We start from the raw sequence: 14,674 nt of genomic DNA on the forward strand, positions 1-14,674 counted from the left end.
TGAGTGTTATGTATTTTATTACTCTAAAGCATGTTCCTAGCACAATACACTATATACCATTAAAATAAATCACCACTACCAAAAATCCAGCAACATGAATTATTCACTGATTTATTACATGAACAAACATACTCATATAATTGATGAAAACCATACAACATAAAATAATTTAAGAAATGTTGGGAATTAGCAGCACCATCTGTTATTGAAATAGCAAGAAAAACTTCACGTATTTTAAGCAAACACTAGAAGAAGGTTACTACTTTACAACCTAATAATGCCACTGGTCTGGGATGACTGAGAAGGGCACTATTTTAAGCAAACACACCTTCTATGCCAAAGATTCAGTGAGTATATCTGGGTGATGTTTTAGAAAACTGCTACTGAAGAAAGAGATACTGCATAGTATTTTAATTGGAACACAGAGGGTAACATCCAACTACTTTAGCGTGGCCCAACACTTCTATGAAAAATGTAGCTCTGAATTATGAAATTAGAAATAAAAAATAAAAGTAATTTTTAAAAGACCCTAGGAGTCTCTAGGAAACATTAAGTTGGACACAAGTCACTATGAAAATACATCACTTTTCCAGTCTGCTTAATAATTTATTTTAAAAAGGTGGTGTTTTCATCACGTATGACTTATACAAAAATGTGAATAAGCATTTTAGAAAGTTTAAATGTATTTCTAAAATCTAATAGATTCTTTTGATTTTTTTAAACATTTAGCCCTGTTTTCACAATTATTGTATATCAGAGTATGAGACTTAGTTGTGTGAAAGATACAAATTTACACACATTTTACAGCAACTTATACCCTAACATCTACAAAATTCACATTTATCATACAAGCAAGTACAAGGCCAGAATAAAACTGTTAAATTCCAAAAGGTCAAATTGTATATTCTTTATTTTGTCCCCTTAAAAAAAAGTTCAACTCCGCACCAAATTTATTTATGTTTTGTTTTTTCGAGACAGGGTCTCGCAATGCAGTTCAGGCTGGCCTCGAACTCACAGCAATCCTCCTGCCTCAGCCTCCCCAGTGCTAGGATTACAGACGTGTGCCACCCCACCTGGCGACGGCACCAAATTTAAAAAGCCCTCAAATTCTAACACGGAAAAACTTCATTGCCAGATACATTTCAGCAAACACAAACAGTTTTCCTGTGCTGATGTAGTAAAGGATTGCCAATTTTCTTCTGGCCCCTAAGTCTGCGTCGCATGGTAAGTTTCACAGAGTTCTTCCGCTGGGAGGTTGTGGGGAGGCTTGCAGGCTGAGTGCTGCTGCTTCGACTTAGGCCATTTCGTCTATGCTTCTTCATAAGTGGGCTGGAGTTGGATTCTTCTAATGTCCTTTTAAAGCTTGCTGGAGGGGTTCTTTCAACTTCTTGGGCCTTCATTTGACCAGGAGTAGACATCTTTAAGTTTTTTTGGTCCAACATAGTAGTTGTTGAATTTGTTGGCACAAGGCCAACTGACAGGGTATTGTTCAAAGAATCATGTATCCTCAGAGTTAGGGCTTTAGTGCAATTTTCTTCAAGTGGCTCTGGATCTTTTGAGGATATGACTACAGCCTGGACACTCCCTCGAGTTATCTCAGTTGGGATCTCTAAAAAATTCTCTGGGAAGGCATTACTTCGAACAAGGGTAGGTATGTGGTCTTTAGAGTTCAGCCTGGGCCATGGATCCTCTTCCAGTGACTAAAAAACAAGAAGTAAAACAAATTATTCTAAGCTCCTTAAGAAGGCACGAAGATGTCAAAAACATGATATGCATTCACTCATTTGTTCACTGTGTATTTTCTGAACTATTTGAAAGGATCTATGGGGGCAACCTGGATGAGACGAAAGTAACATAAAGGTAATATGACACTGAACCCTGCATTCGGGATAATAAAGGAAATAAAATAATCAATCCAAAATCAGTTAAAATTCATGTGGTCACAAATACTTCCTGTTTATGGTAGGTAACCAAAAATAAAGATACAAGAGCTGATTTAAAAATATGGTGAGTTTAAATTTTTAAAAACTTATTATAGTAAAAGACACAAAATACCCTCTCCCTACCCCACTTCAAACATGCCTATCTCATCATTCTCGCCACCTTCTTTCCTTTTTTTTTCCTGTTTTTATGTTTGAGATAGGGTCTGGTTATGCAGCCCAGGCTGGCCTTGAACTCATGGCAATTCTCCTGCCTCACCCTCTCCAGTGCTGAGATTATAGGCATGCACCACTATGCTCAGCTACTTGCCACTTTCTGAAGCAGTTCTTGAAATTTTCTTTTATGAGTGTCTTTATGAGGTATGATAAAAAATGTATTGAACGGTGCTACCTGACACCATCCAATGGAAAGGTAGGCTTGTAAAAAATATAGGCCCGGGGATTTAGCTCAGTGGTTTCGCTGCCTGCTGCACAAGCGCAAGGGCCCGAGTTCGATCCCTGGTATGAAAAAAAAAAAAAAAATTATGGTATGTCTTCATCGACCTTATTCTCTGTATCTGGCACCATGCAAATTCTGACACTTCTCTGAAGTCAAAATGACCAAGAAAAGTAAATGTTTTGAATCAATTCAGGATACTGAAGCAGCCAAACTATGCACATCTAAAGACACAAAAGAGGACTTCCAGAGGCAGGCGTGGTGGCTCATGCCTATAATTTTAGCACTTGGGAAGCTGAAGTAGGAGGATCAGCAGTTGAGGCCAGCCTGAGATATTTAATGAGTTCAAGGCTGGCCTGAACTACATAGCTAGACCTTGTATTTCAACCCCCAACCCACCTCAAAAGAATTGTTTCAGCTGGGGATTTAGCTCAGTGGCACCATGCCTGGCTGCCTCTCAAGCACAAGGTCCTGAATTTGATCCCCAGTACCAAAAAAAAAACAAACAAAAAACTGCTTCAGAAAGTGGCAAGAATGATGGGGAAAGTGTTCAAAATGAGAAGAAGTCTCCTCCCCAAATGGGAGTATTCTGAGGGGAGTTAATAAAAGTCTTTCACTGTTAAAAAATTTTTCTGCTGGGCATGGTGGTGCATGCTTGTAATCCTACCATGCGGGAGGCTGAGTTTCGGGCCAGCCTGAACTACATAGTGAGACCCTGTCTCAAAAAAAAGCATGTAGTTATCATTACTATGGATTTTGGTAGTAGGAAAAAATATATAAATGAAAATAAAACCAAATATTTTATTTGAGTTCTTAAATAATCAGAAAATGGGAAATGTGGTACCCATTTAAATTTGCTTCTCTGCCTATCTTTTTTTTTGGTACCAGGGATCAAACTCAGCACCTTGCATGTGCAAGGCAGGTGCGGTGTCAATGAGCTAAATCCCTGGCCCCTTCTCTGCCTATCTTAAACTCATTCACATTAACAGGGATAAGGAATTGGAATAAAATTTCTTATCCATGTTAATAAACAAGTAGGGCTAAGGTCTATGATATCATACAGAACCCTGTTTAGACAGTTTAATCTAAGTTCAAATATTTAATCCAGTTCTAATATTCATAAAATGGAATCACAGAATCAGTACTATTGGAGTTGAGAGGTTTAAATGAAATATTACAAATGAAAGTGTTTCATCAACTTCTAAATGCTTTGTAAATATTTACAGCATTGGCAGGGAATTGATAAAATTCCAAACATTAATATTCCTCAGAGGCCACAATCACTTTTCTATTAAATGCTACACACTCGACATTCAGATTAGTACTGATATAAAGAAGGCTGACAGTAAGTTATATAACAAAGACCCATTACTTTCTTGAACTTAGTTCAAAGCCAAAATCCTGTTTTATCAAGAATCTAAAGGGCGGGGGATTTAGCTCAGTGGCACCATGCCTGCTTGTAAGTGCAAGGTCCCAAGTTCGATCCCCAGTACCAAAAAAAAAAAAAAAAAAAAGAATCTAAAAATTATTTTTCAGCAACATTAACCAAAGAAATTCTGTCTATTAAACATAACTTAAAAAGGGAAAGCCACCTTGACTGGTGGTGTAGAGCACGGGGAAGGATTTGTTACACAGGTTTCTTGACTATTGTAGGAAGGGCCGTCAGTCAGGTTCAGATAGAGCTCATCTTCATTGGTGAAGTCTCCCTGGTTGTCCACTCCTGGTGAGATGCAGATTACTATAGCACTGGTGTTATCTGCTCGAAGCATACGCTGCCTCCAGCGGCCTAGTGCTCGATTCACAAGCATTTTGGCACAAGACTGGTCATGTTCACCCTATTATTTAAAAAACAGGAGAACATTAATTCACAAGGGCTTATGGTTAAATTTCACTCATGCATCCTTATCTTCTTAACCAAGAAACAGTATTCCTGTTACTTTATGATTCCAGGCATGTTAGTAAATGCCTGTAATCCCAGCACTCTGGAGGCACAAAAACAAGTTCAAGCCCAGCTTGGACATCCCATCTCCAAAAACACTCAAAAAACAAAAAGGTGGGGGAGGTTGGGGTATAGCTCAGTGCAAATGCCCTAGGTTCAATCTCCAGTATGAGGAAAAATGAATAAATGAATGAACAAATGAACATAATTCACAAATAAGACTATTGGGAATGTTTAGAAACTAATTGCAAAGGCCAATTTCCTCTTAATATGACAACTTCTGATGCTGGGCATTGTGACATTCACCTACAATCTCAGCTACTTGGGAGGCTGAGGCAGAAGGGTCACAACTTCTAGGCCAGCCTGGGAGATTGAGTGACTTAGGAAGATGTCTCAAAATAAAAAACCTGGTGATGTAGCTCAAAGCAAAGGTCCTAGGTTCAATCCTCAGCACAAAAAAAAAAAAAAAAAAAAAAAGAGGTGGGCAGGGCACCAAAAAAGAAAAGGATAGGAGAGCAGGTGTGGTAACATATGCCTTTAATCCCAGCTACATGAGAAGCTAAGGCAGGAGGATTTAAAGTTTGAGGCAAGCCTTGGCAACTTAGTGAGACCCTATCTTCAAAACAAAAACTAGAAGGGGCTGAAGTTATAGCTCTCTGTCAAGAGTACCCCTAGGTTCAATCCCTAGTACAGTAGAGAAGGGAAGAAGAGGGGAGGGGAAAGGAGGGGAGGGACGGAATGTAAAGGGCTGGGAATGTAGCTCAGCTGTAAAGCACCCTTGGGTTCCAAGCCCAGTATTAACAAAAATGATTGAGTCACTGCTCACCGTCAAGTATTTTTTCTCCTCTTGGTCCTGGCACATTGAAACAGCATCTTGAGGTGGAATCATATTCCAAAGCCCATCACTCCCCAGGATAATATACTTGTGCTTCTGGGGATCAAGAATGTGGACACTCGTGTCTGGCTCCGGAGACACCACAAACTCACCACTGAAGAAATCATAGCTCCACAGATCACCTGGGGAGTGGGAACAGAAGCAGAAAGTATTACTTCCAAGCTAACAGCATTGCAACAGACTGAAAAAGAAAATCTTCATGTTAATTTCCACAGATGCAGAAAAGGATTCGAGAATATTTTTCAATCTTTTTTTTTAGCACAGTACATGTCTGGAGTACATAATGATTACATTCCTCATGGGGAGCTGGTACATGTATAAAACACATCTTAACTCTCTTTGTCCCCTTCCCCTCTCCCTCCACCTCTTGGTCCCCCATCCCTTTTGCAAAAGATGTGTCTGTTTCCTATTAGCTTTTATTTTGCTCTTTACATTTTGGGTTTTTCATGTAAGAAAATATGTGCTATTTGCCAGGTGTGGTGGTATATGCCTGTAATCCTACCACTCGGGAGGCTGAGGCAGGAGGATCACTGATTTTGAGGCCAGCCTAGGCTACATAATGAGTTCAAGGCCAGCCTGAAGTACACAGTGAGACTCTGTCTCGAAAAACAAAAACAAACAAGAAAGAAAGAAAGAAAGAAAGAAAGAAAGAAAGAAAGAAAGAAAGAAAGAAAGAAAGAAAGAAAGAGAAAGAAGAGATATTTAAGTTCATTTGTCTGATTTACTTCACTTAGTATTAATGGTCTCAAGGTGCACCCAGTTTCCTACAAATGACTTAAGTTTATTCTTCTTTATGACACAGTAATACACCATTGTGTATAAATACTACTTTCTAAATCCATTCATCTTTTGATGGAATATGGACAACTTCCAAGATTTAGCTACTATAAATTGTGCTAGAATAAACATAGGTAGGCATGCATCCCTGTAATATGATGTCTTTAACTCTTTCAGAAAGCTATCTAGGAGACTATTGGAATTATTATTTTTAGTTTTTGCATTTGAAAATATTAAAAATTTATTCATGACTGGGCTGGAGATTTAGCTCAATAGTGCCACTGCCTGCCTCACAAGCGCAAGGTCCCGAGTTTGATCCCTGGTACCAAAAAAAAAAAAAAATTATTCATGATTAAAAACATCTCCACAAACAAAGAATAAAAGGAAACTTTAGGAGGAGTGCATTGAGATAAGGTCTCATTTTGTAGTTCAGGCTGGCCTTGAACTCTGAGTGGTGATGTGGTGATTCTCCTGCCTTAGCCTCCCCCCAGTGCTAGGATTACAGGCATGTGCCACCACACCCCACAGGAACTGTCTTAACCTAATGAAGAGTGTACATCGGAAATCTGTAGCAGGGGCTGGGGGCATAAATCAGTGGTAGAATGCTTGCCTACCATGTTTGAGTTCCCAGCAACACACACACACACACACACACACACACACACACACACACACACACACACACACGATTCTGCAGCAAACACCTTCCCTTAATTTAGAGATAAAGTGTTTAAAGTATTCCCCTTTTAAAAAAGGAAAAAGAAAACTACGCCTTGTATCATCATTTCTCTTCCATTACTAGGCCAGAGATACTTCCCAACATAGTAAAATGACAAAAAATAAGATAGATGAATTGGAAAGGAAGAAACAAAGCTATCATTATTTGCAGTTTTCTTTCCTTTCTTTTGGGATGGGGTGGGGGGGAACTAGGGATTGGATCCAGGGCAGTCTCCATGCTAGGCAAGCACTCAACCACTAAGCTACATTTCCAGCCCTTTAAAAAAATTTTTTTTATTTTATTGATTTATTTATTTTCCAGTACCAGGAATTGAACTCAGGACCTTGCACTTGCCAGGCAGGGGTGGTGCCACTGAGCTAAATCCCTGGCCCAGGACAGCCCTTTTTTAAATTTAATTTTAAGACAGGGTCTTGCTAAATTACCCTGGCTGGTCTCAAACTTTCAATACTCCTGTCTCAACTCCCCCAGTAGCTGGGATTACGTGTGTACTACACCTGATTTCACCTAATTTCATTTTTACATGGAAAACCAAAAAGAAATTAGCAAAGTTTAGCAAGATTATTAAATACAAACCCAATATATAGAAGTCAACTGTATTTCTATATAATTACAAAAGATAGAAAATAAAAAATTTTAAACAATGAACCAGATTAAGGTACTTAGAAATAAGTTCAACAAAAGTGATATAAACCCCTCAATGGAGAGATTATAGAAATAGATTCTATCACATTAAAAAGATTACTTTAAAAACTGTAAAAACAAGCCCATTCACAGAGGAAGACTTTAAATATTATAACGGTGCTAATTCTTCCCCCAAGTAACTGTAAAGTCAAAATCAATGTCATTCTACTCAAAACCCCAGAAGAACTTTTGTAGAATTTGATAAACTGACTCTAAAACATACAGGGAAAGACAAAGACCCAAAATTAACCAAGATTATTTTTTAAAAGTTTTTGAGATGTTGTCTTGCTCTGCCATGCAGTCTAGGATGGTCTCAAACTCTTTTGTGAATAAAAGGAAGTTCTTTGTCTTTTCCTTTCCTTTAACTTCCCCATTGGCTCCCATCAGAAATACTAGCCAATTCAAATATGCTCAAAGTCCAAAAGAAGAAAAATTCAAATCAACCACTCTACCCTAAAATAGCAAAATTCACTGCCAGCTAGGCCTCTTCAAAGAGGCAATTCAACTGTTAGAGCACCCAGAGAAAATGTGAGCACTAAAAACCAATTACAATCCACACAGGTTTACAATGATATTTAACTCTTTAGACCAGCAAAACAAAGCTGCCCGGTTGATAAAAATGAACATGGAGACTGCTAAGATAATATTAAGATAAATATTAAGGTAGCAATTATAGAGTTCATAAATGATGCCCAAAACTTTCAAAAGCACCTTTCCCCTATTTCTTGGATAATACTGTTATTCCAAATAAGAATAATTTATATAGAAGCAGAGTCCCTAGTATGTGTAAACTAAGATTTAGGTATAAAAAAAATTTCAATTTTCACTCTAAGGCAGATTAGATGACCTTGAAGAAGAATTATAATTTCCTGCACTTAAATCAACATTTATATCTATGAGAGACGTACTAAGGACTGAACCCAGGGCCTTGTACTGAACTACATGCTTAGTCCTTTTTATGTATTTATTCATTGATACAAAGTCTTGCTAAATTGCCCATGCTGGTATTGAACTTGCAATCCTCCTGTCTCTGTCTTCTGAGTATTTTGAGATTACAGCGAGTCCCAAACTTATGAACATATGAGTTATGAACTTTCACATGTGTACTAAGACGCACTTTGTTGGCTTATGAATGAATCTGACTTATGAACAATTCTCCTGGAACAAAACTTGGTTGTAAGTCAGGGACTTACTGTATAGGCTTGTACCACTGCTCCCAGCTCATCCGTATCTTTTTTTTTTTTTAGTACTGGGGATCGAACTTGGGACCTTGCGCTTGCAAGGCAGGCAGCGGAACTGAGCTAAATCCCTGGCACTCATAAATATCTTTTAAAGTAAATTACATATTTGGACAGGTAACATCTACACATGTACGAAACCCAAAAGGTATGAAAGGTATTCAGTGCAAACTCTCCCTTTCCATCCTTATTCCTCCCAGTTCCTCCATACAGAGAACAGCATTATTCTTTCCCTGCTGGAGATATCTATGCATACATAAGCATTTATGTACATCACTTTGGGGGGGGGGTTACTTGGGTCCTTGCGCCTGCGCAGCAGGCAGCGAAACCACTGAGCTAAATCCCCGGTCCCTATGTACATCACTTTTGTCAGACAATATTCTCAAGCTTGTTTTTGTTTTGTTTCTTTTTTTGGTACCAGGGATTGAACTCCAGACCTTGCCCTTTCGAGGCAGGCAGCAGCGGAACCTCTGAGCTAAATCCCTGGCCCTCAAGCCTGTAAAAAATACTTTTACTGACAACTCTCAAATCACTGGTCTCCAATATCTTGCCAATCTCTAATTCTTTTCTTTCTCACTAAAACCTCAAAATATTTCCAGAAGAAGGGCTTTTTCCTGCCCTGGCACTGGGGATTGTTTGTTTGTTTGTTTGTTTGTTTTGAAACAAGATGTTACTTGTAGTTCATGCTGGCCTCAAACTTGTGGTGATCCTCCCACCTCAGCCTCATGAGTGCTGGGAATACAGCCCTGCGCCACCACACCTGGCTTTACTAGATATACTTTAACTTGTATCTACTATAATTTGTTTTGAGGCTCAAATTGCTTTATATTTGCTATTAAAAGTTCCTAGAGGGCCAGGGATTTAGCTCAGTGGTTCTGTCGCCTGCCTCGAAAGCGCAAGGTCCTGAGTTCAATGCCCAGTACCAAAAATAATAAAAAAAAGTTCCTAGAAGCCAGGTGTGGTGATGCACACCTATAATCCCTGAATTTGGGAGGCTGAAGCAGGACTACCATCAGTTCAAGCCCAGGCTGGGCTATACAGTGAAACCTTGTCTCAAAAAACAAACAAACAAAAATAAAACTTCCTAGAATCAACTTTCAACAAACTCGTTGGATTCATAGTGAGTTCCCTTATTTTACCAAATCAAGGAGTCTACGGGGCTTTATCCAAGATCAAATAACTAGTGTCATAATTAGGTTAAGTCTAGTGTTTGGTCACTAAAACAGAATCGCGAACATCATTTCTGTGGTTCCTGAAGGAGTGTTGGACACAGCGGACATGGTTGCCTGCTCAAAGGCTATTTTTTCATTTTTTCCCTGTAGAGGGTGCTGAAGTGACACCAGAGAAGAGGAAGCCTTTCCTCAGACTCCAGCACACCTGCTTGCCCCTGTGGTACCTTGGCAGCCAACAATTCACAGGACATGCAGAACATTCCAGCACTCTATTTTGTATGTGGCTTCCCATGAAGTTTCCCAACAACTTTTCACTCCTCTAGTCTACTCTCAAACCTGCAATCAAGATCGTCTCTTTAAAACACAAATGTAGCTTGGATGGTGGTGATGGTCTCACAACCAGGTAAATGAATTCTGTATCACTGAACTATATACATACTTCATTGGCTATGTAGCCTAGGCTGGCCTCAAACTCATGGCAACTTGCCTGCCTCAGCCTCCTGAGTGCTGGAATTACAGGCATGCACCACCATGCCTGGCTACATTTTTTTTTCTTTTGAGGCAGGGTCTTGCTATGTTGCCCAGGCTAGCCTAGAATCCAGGGCTCAATCTCCCAGTACTGTAAAGAAAGGAAAGAAACAACAAATAAAAGAGGGAAAAAAAGGAAAGAAGGAAGAAAACAGCTCTCTCTTGGAAACACTGCTAACATTCTGTACTTAAGCCTCGTACCTTATACTCCTATCACATTTCTTTTTGGTACTGTGGATCGAACTCAGGTCCTTGCGCTTGCGCAGTAGGCGGCAAGACCACAGCGATAAATCCCCGGCCACATTTCTTATTATTAGTGTTAGCCTATCACCCTTTGTTTTACAGAGGATTTACATTTATTAAAGGTAGGAAAAGAAGTCCACTTACCTATTACCTTTTCAAAATATTTGAATAATTTCAAATGTATGAAGAGTTACAGAGTCAAGTGTGTACACCTGTAATCTCGAAACTCTGGAAGGCTGAAGCAAGAGAATCACAAGTTTGAGCCCAACCTGGGCAATTCAGTGAGAGTGAGACCTTGTCTCAAAATAAAAAGTAAAAAAAAGAGCGGGGATGCAGTTCAGTGCAAAATCCCTGGGGTTCAATCCCCCATAGTGCAAAAGAAAAAACAAAAACAATAACAATAACAACCCTGTTGCATGGGAATTTCTCTACTGCCATTCTTTCAACTGAGCAGTCTATGGAGAAATATTTTAATATCTTTCTGCCTAAGAACTTTTAATATCTGAATAATACAGAAAACAGCAGCCTATCCACTCTGTTTCTTTCTCCAGGTAGTTAATATGAAATAAGCTAAAGAAGATCTCTCCAAATCCACACCAACCCACTAATCAATACAAAAGGTATTCTGCAAGGAACTCATGCTGCCAGTACCTAGTCTCTATCTCCTCACTTTCATACCACCCCAATCAAAACCAACAGCATATACAATAAATGATCTGGTAGCAGTTCATAAGAAATATAAGATGGAATCTGAGCTTAATTAGCCACCAATGCAATATGACTATTGAAAGTTAATCACAGTCAGAACGCCAGGATTCCTAGCAGGAAATAATACAGGACTATCACTTATTCAAAATGCTTAGAACCAAAAATGTTTCAATTTTGAATTTTGGAATACATGCATATACATAATGGGTTACCTTAAGGTTGGGACTCAAGGCTACACACAAAATTTACTTCACAAATAGCCTAAAGGTAATTTTCTACAATAGTGTTAGTAAGCCTGTATCGTGACTGTGACCCATAACAATGGGTCAAGCGTAGAATTTTCCACTTGTGCCATACTTCTGGTGCTCAAGAAATTTCAAATACTGCAGCATTTCAGATTTTGAATTTTTGGATTAGGGATGCCCAACCTGTATTTCCAATGTATTTCAAACTGGTGGGATCACACGTTACAGATTGTCTGAACTCTGAAACCACATTTATTTATTTCCCCATTAACTTTATTGGTACATTTTAGGTATACAATACAGTTACATTCATCATTGGGATCTTGTACCATTACATGAGTCTCTTGGTTCTTATTCCCCCTTCCCTTGCCCTCCCTTCACCCCCTCCACCCTTCCCTATTTACAAAGACCTTGTTTCCATTTTTTTCTTCTCATATTTTTTCCTTTCCCTTTTTTCCCTTTCCCTACCCCTCCCAATTCCCCTGCTCTTTTAGACCTTTTCTTCCTGTTACACAATATCAGTTATACATTTTTAAAATTACAATATTAAGATCTAGGAGACATTACCACAGATTTTACAGAATTTAAAAGGATACAGAAAGCATATTACAAAAATCTTTTTTGAAATAAATTTGACAACTTCTAAGAAGTAACTTAGAAGACAAATTAATGAAACTAACTCTGCAGGAAATATAAAATTTGAATAGCACCTATTAAAGAAAGTATATTCCTAGCTTGAAAACCTACCTATATGACAACAACAGGCTCATAAACATTTCAACTGATAAATTATATCAAACAATTAAAGCAGGAAAAAGAAGGAACACTTTTCCCCTCATTTTAGGAACTCAACATTGTGCTAATCCTAAAACTGGATAAAGATAATAGAAGAAAAAAAATGAACAAAGACAGAAATTTGTGAAACCACATTTATTGAGGAACCATGTATAAGAACATGACAAAAACAGTCAGGCATCATGTAACAACATTTCAGCCAATGACAGATCACCTATATGGCAGTGGTCCCGCAAGATAATAATGGAGCTGAAAATTCTTATCACCTAATGGCATCGTAGCCATCTGTCATAGCACAATGCATTACTCACAAGTTGGTGGTCATGCTGGTATAAACAAAGCTAATGAGCTGCCAGTCATTCCCAAGTATAGCACATACACATACTATTATATACAGTGTAGAACAATAAATGACTATGCTACTAGTTTATGTGTTTACTATAATTTTTTTTTTGGTACTGGGAATCAAACTCAGGACCTTGCACTTGCCAGACAGGCACAGTGCCACTGAGCTAAATCCTAGGGGCCCATAAAATTTTTATCATTACTTGAGAGTGTACTCATTTTTCTTTGTTAAAAAAATAAAGTTTACTGTAAGTTTGCCACGTTACTCAGCAGCAGCCTCATACACCTCTTGGTTACCACATCTCGATTCCATCCAGGGACTACATCAAGTAGTTTGTATAAGTATACTCTACAATGGCTGCACAACAATGAAATCACCTAAGGATACACTTTGCGAAACACAGTCACATCTTTAAGCAACACACACCTATATAGTGAAGAATCTAAAATCAGTACTCTAGGGCCGGGGATTTAGCTCAGTGGTTTCGCCACCTGCTGCACAAGCGCAAGGAACCGAGTTTGATCCCTGGTACCAAAAATAAATGAATAAATAAATAAAATAAAATCAGTACTCTAGCCTACAGGAAAGACCAGAGAAACATGTTAACCAATTTTTAATTGTCACTATGCAACAGACAAATAAGTACACTGCTCCATTTTTGTTTAGCACACAAAATGAGGGCCAATATCTGAAATATGTGAAGTAACAAGGAGGCAAACTTTCAACTCACAATACAATTATCAATTACAGCTGTTTAGTAACATAAGAGTTTGAAATATTAAGATTACCGAAGATACTCAAGCAGGGATTTAATTACTTGTCTGGACTGCTCTAGACTGAAATATCACTTGACTTGGGTAAAATTATCTGAACTGGAAAAATCTGATTTTCCTGCTACCTCTCTCCTAGTCCTCTTTTTATCTTCCTCTACAATCACTTAAGAATCTTAAAACTTACCTTTAGTAATATCAATTGCTTTCCTCTCATGCCCCCTTTCTATGGTCACTAATGTTACAAATAGCTGTAGTCAATCTGAAATTTATCCTCTACCTGAAATGTAAGCAGCAACAGCTTACTATTACCTTTCTATCTCTTTTTCATTGCCAACAACTGGAAGATCAATTGTTTCACATGCTATATTATAAATCACTGGGTCACTTAAGACAACCTCCTAGTCCTACTTCCACAATAACAAATCTATAAAATAAGTCAAGTGCTTAGAATCTTACAACAAGCTTCTTAATGATACCCTTGCCTCCTTTGTGTATGTGCGTATGTATGGTACGGAGGATTGAACTCAGGGACTTAGTACTGAATTATATCCCTACCCCTTTTATTAGTTTTTGTTTTCTTTTGAGACAGGGTCTTGCTGAGTTGTCCACGCTGGGCTCATATCTGTGATCCTCATCCCTCAGCCTCCCAGAGTACTGAGATGGAGAGGGCCAGGGCCCAGCTTTGTCTCCAATTTTATTTCTCCATACTCTTGGCTACAGAGGAGACAAAATGACCCTTTAAAAACGAACTGGACTGTGTCATTGCCCTACATCAATAAATATTAACAATAGTAACAGCTAACATTTATAGGGCACTTACTATGTGCCAGGCACAATTTAAACACTTTACACATATAAAGTAATTCAATAATCACAACAGTATGAGGTAGATACTGACTGTGGACAGAATGTTTGTCCCCTCTCCAAACTCATGTTGAAATTTAATGGCCTGGGCCGGGGATTTAGCTCAGTGGTTCCTCTGCCTGCCTCGCAAGTGCAAGGTCCTGAGTTCAATCCCAGGTGAAAAAAGAAAAGACAAGACAAGACAAGGCGGAAGAAAAGAAGGAAGGAAGGAAGGAAGGAAGGAAGGAAGGAAGAAAGAAAGAAAGAAAGAAAGAAAGAAAGAAAGAAAGAAAGAAAGAAAGAAAGAAAGAAAGAAAGAGAAAGAAATTTAATGGCCACTGCCAACAGAAGCAAACAGTGGGACATTTGAAAGGTG

At 38.5% G+C, this 14,674-nt stretch overlaps 1 protein-coding gene across 2 annotated transcripts in view; it reads right to left on the minus strand.

Annotated features, from left to right (window-relative positions):
* Positions 1–14,674, minus strand: part of Ppm1d (protein phosphatase, Mg2+/Mn2+ dependent 1D) — a 44,526-nt gene continuing 29,852 nt past the window's right edge. For both annotated transcript variants that reach the window (XM_004870386.3, XM_087191452.1), the window contains exons 4-6: positions 5,142–5,332; positions 3,969–4,211; positions 1–1,700 (exon numbers count right to left, since the gene is read on the minus strand). In XM_004870386.3, coding sequence (XP_004870443.1) covers positions 1,143–1,700; positions 3,969–4,211; positions 5,142–5,332 — 992 coding nt within the window. In that variant the 3' untranslated portion in view covers positions 1–1,142. The remainder of the gene's footprint in view (positions 1,701–3,968; positions 4,212–5,141; positions 5,333–14,674) is intronic.

This window comes from Heterocephalus glaber, unplaced genomic scaffold (assembly GCF_053883595.1).
Source record: "Heterocephalus glaber isolate CG9 unplaced genomic scaffold, H.glaber_assembly_v1.0 deba00001564, whole genome shotgun sequence".
In the NCBI taxonomy this organism is placed as follows: domain Eukaryota; kingdom Metazoa; phylum Chordata; class Mammalia; order Rodentia; family Bathyergidae; genus Heterocephalus; species Heterocephalus glaber.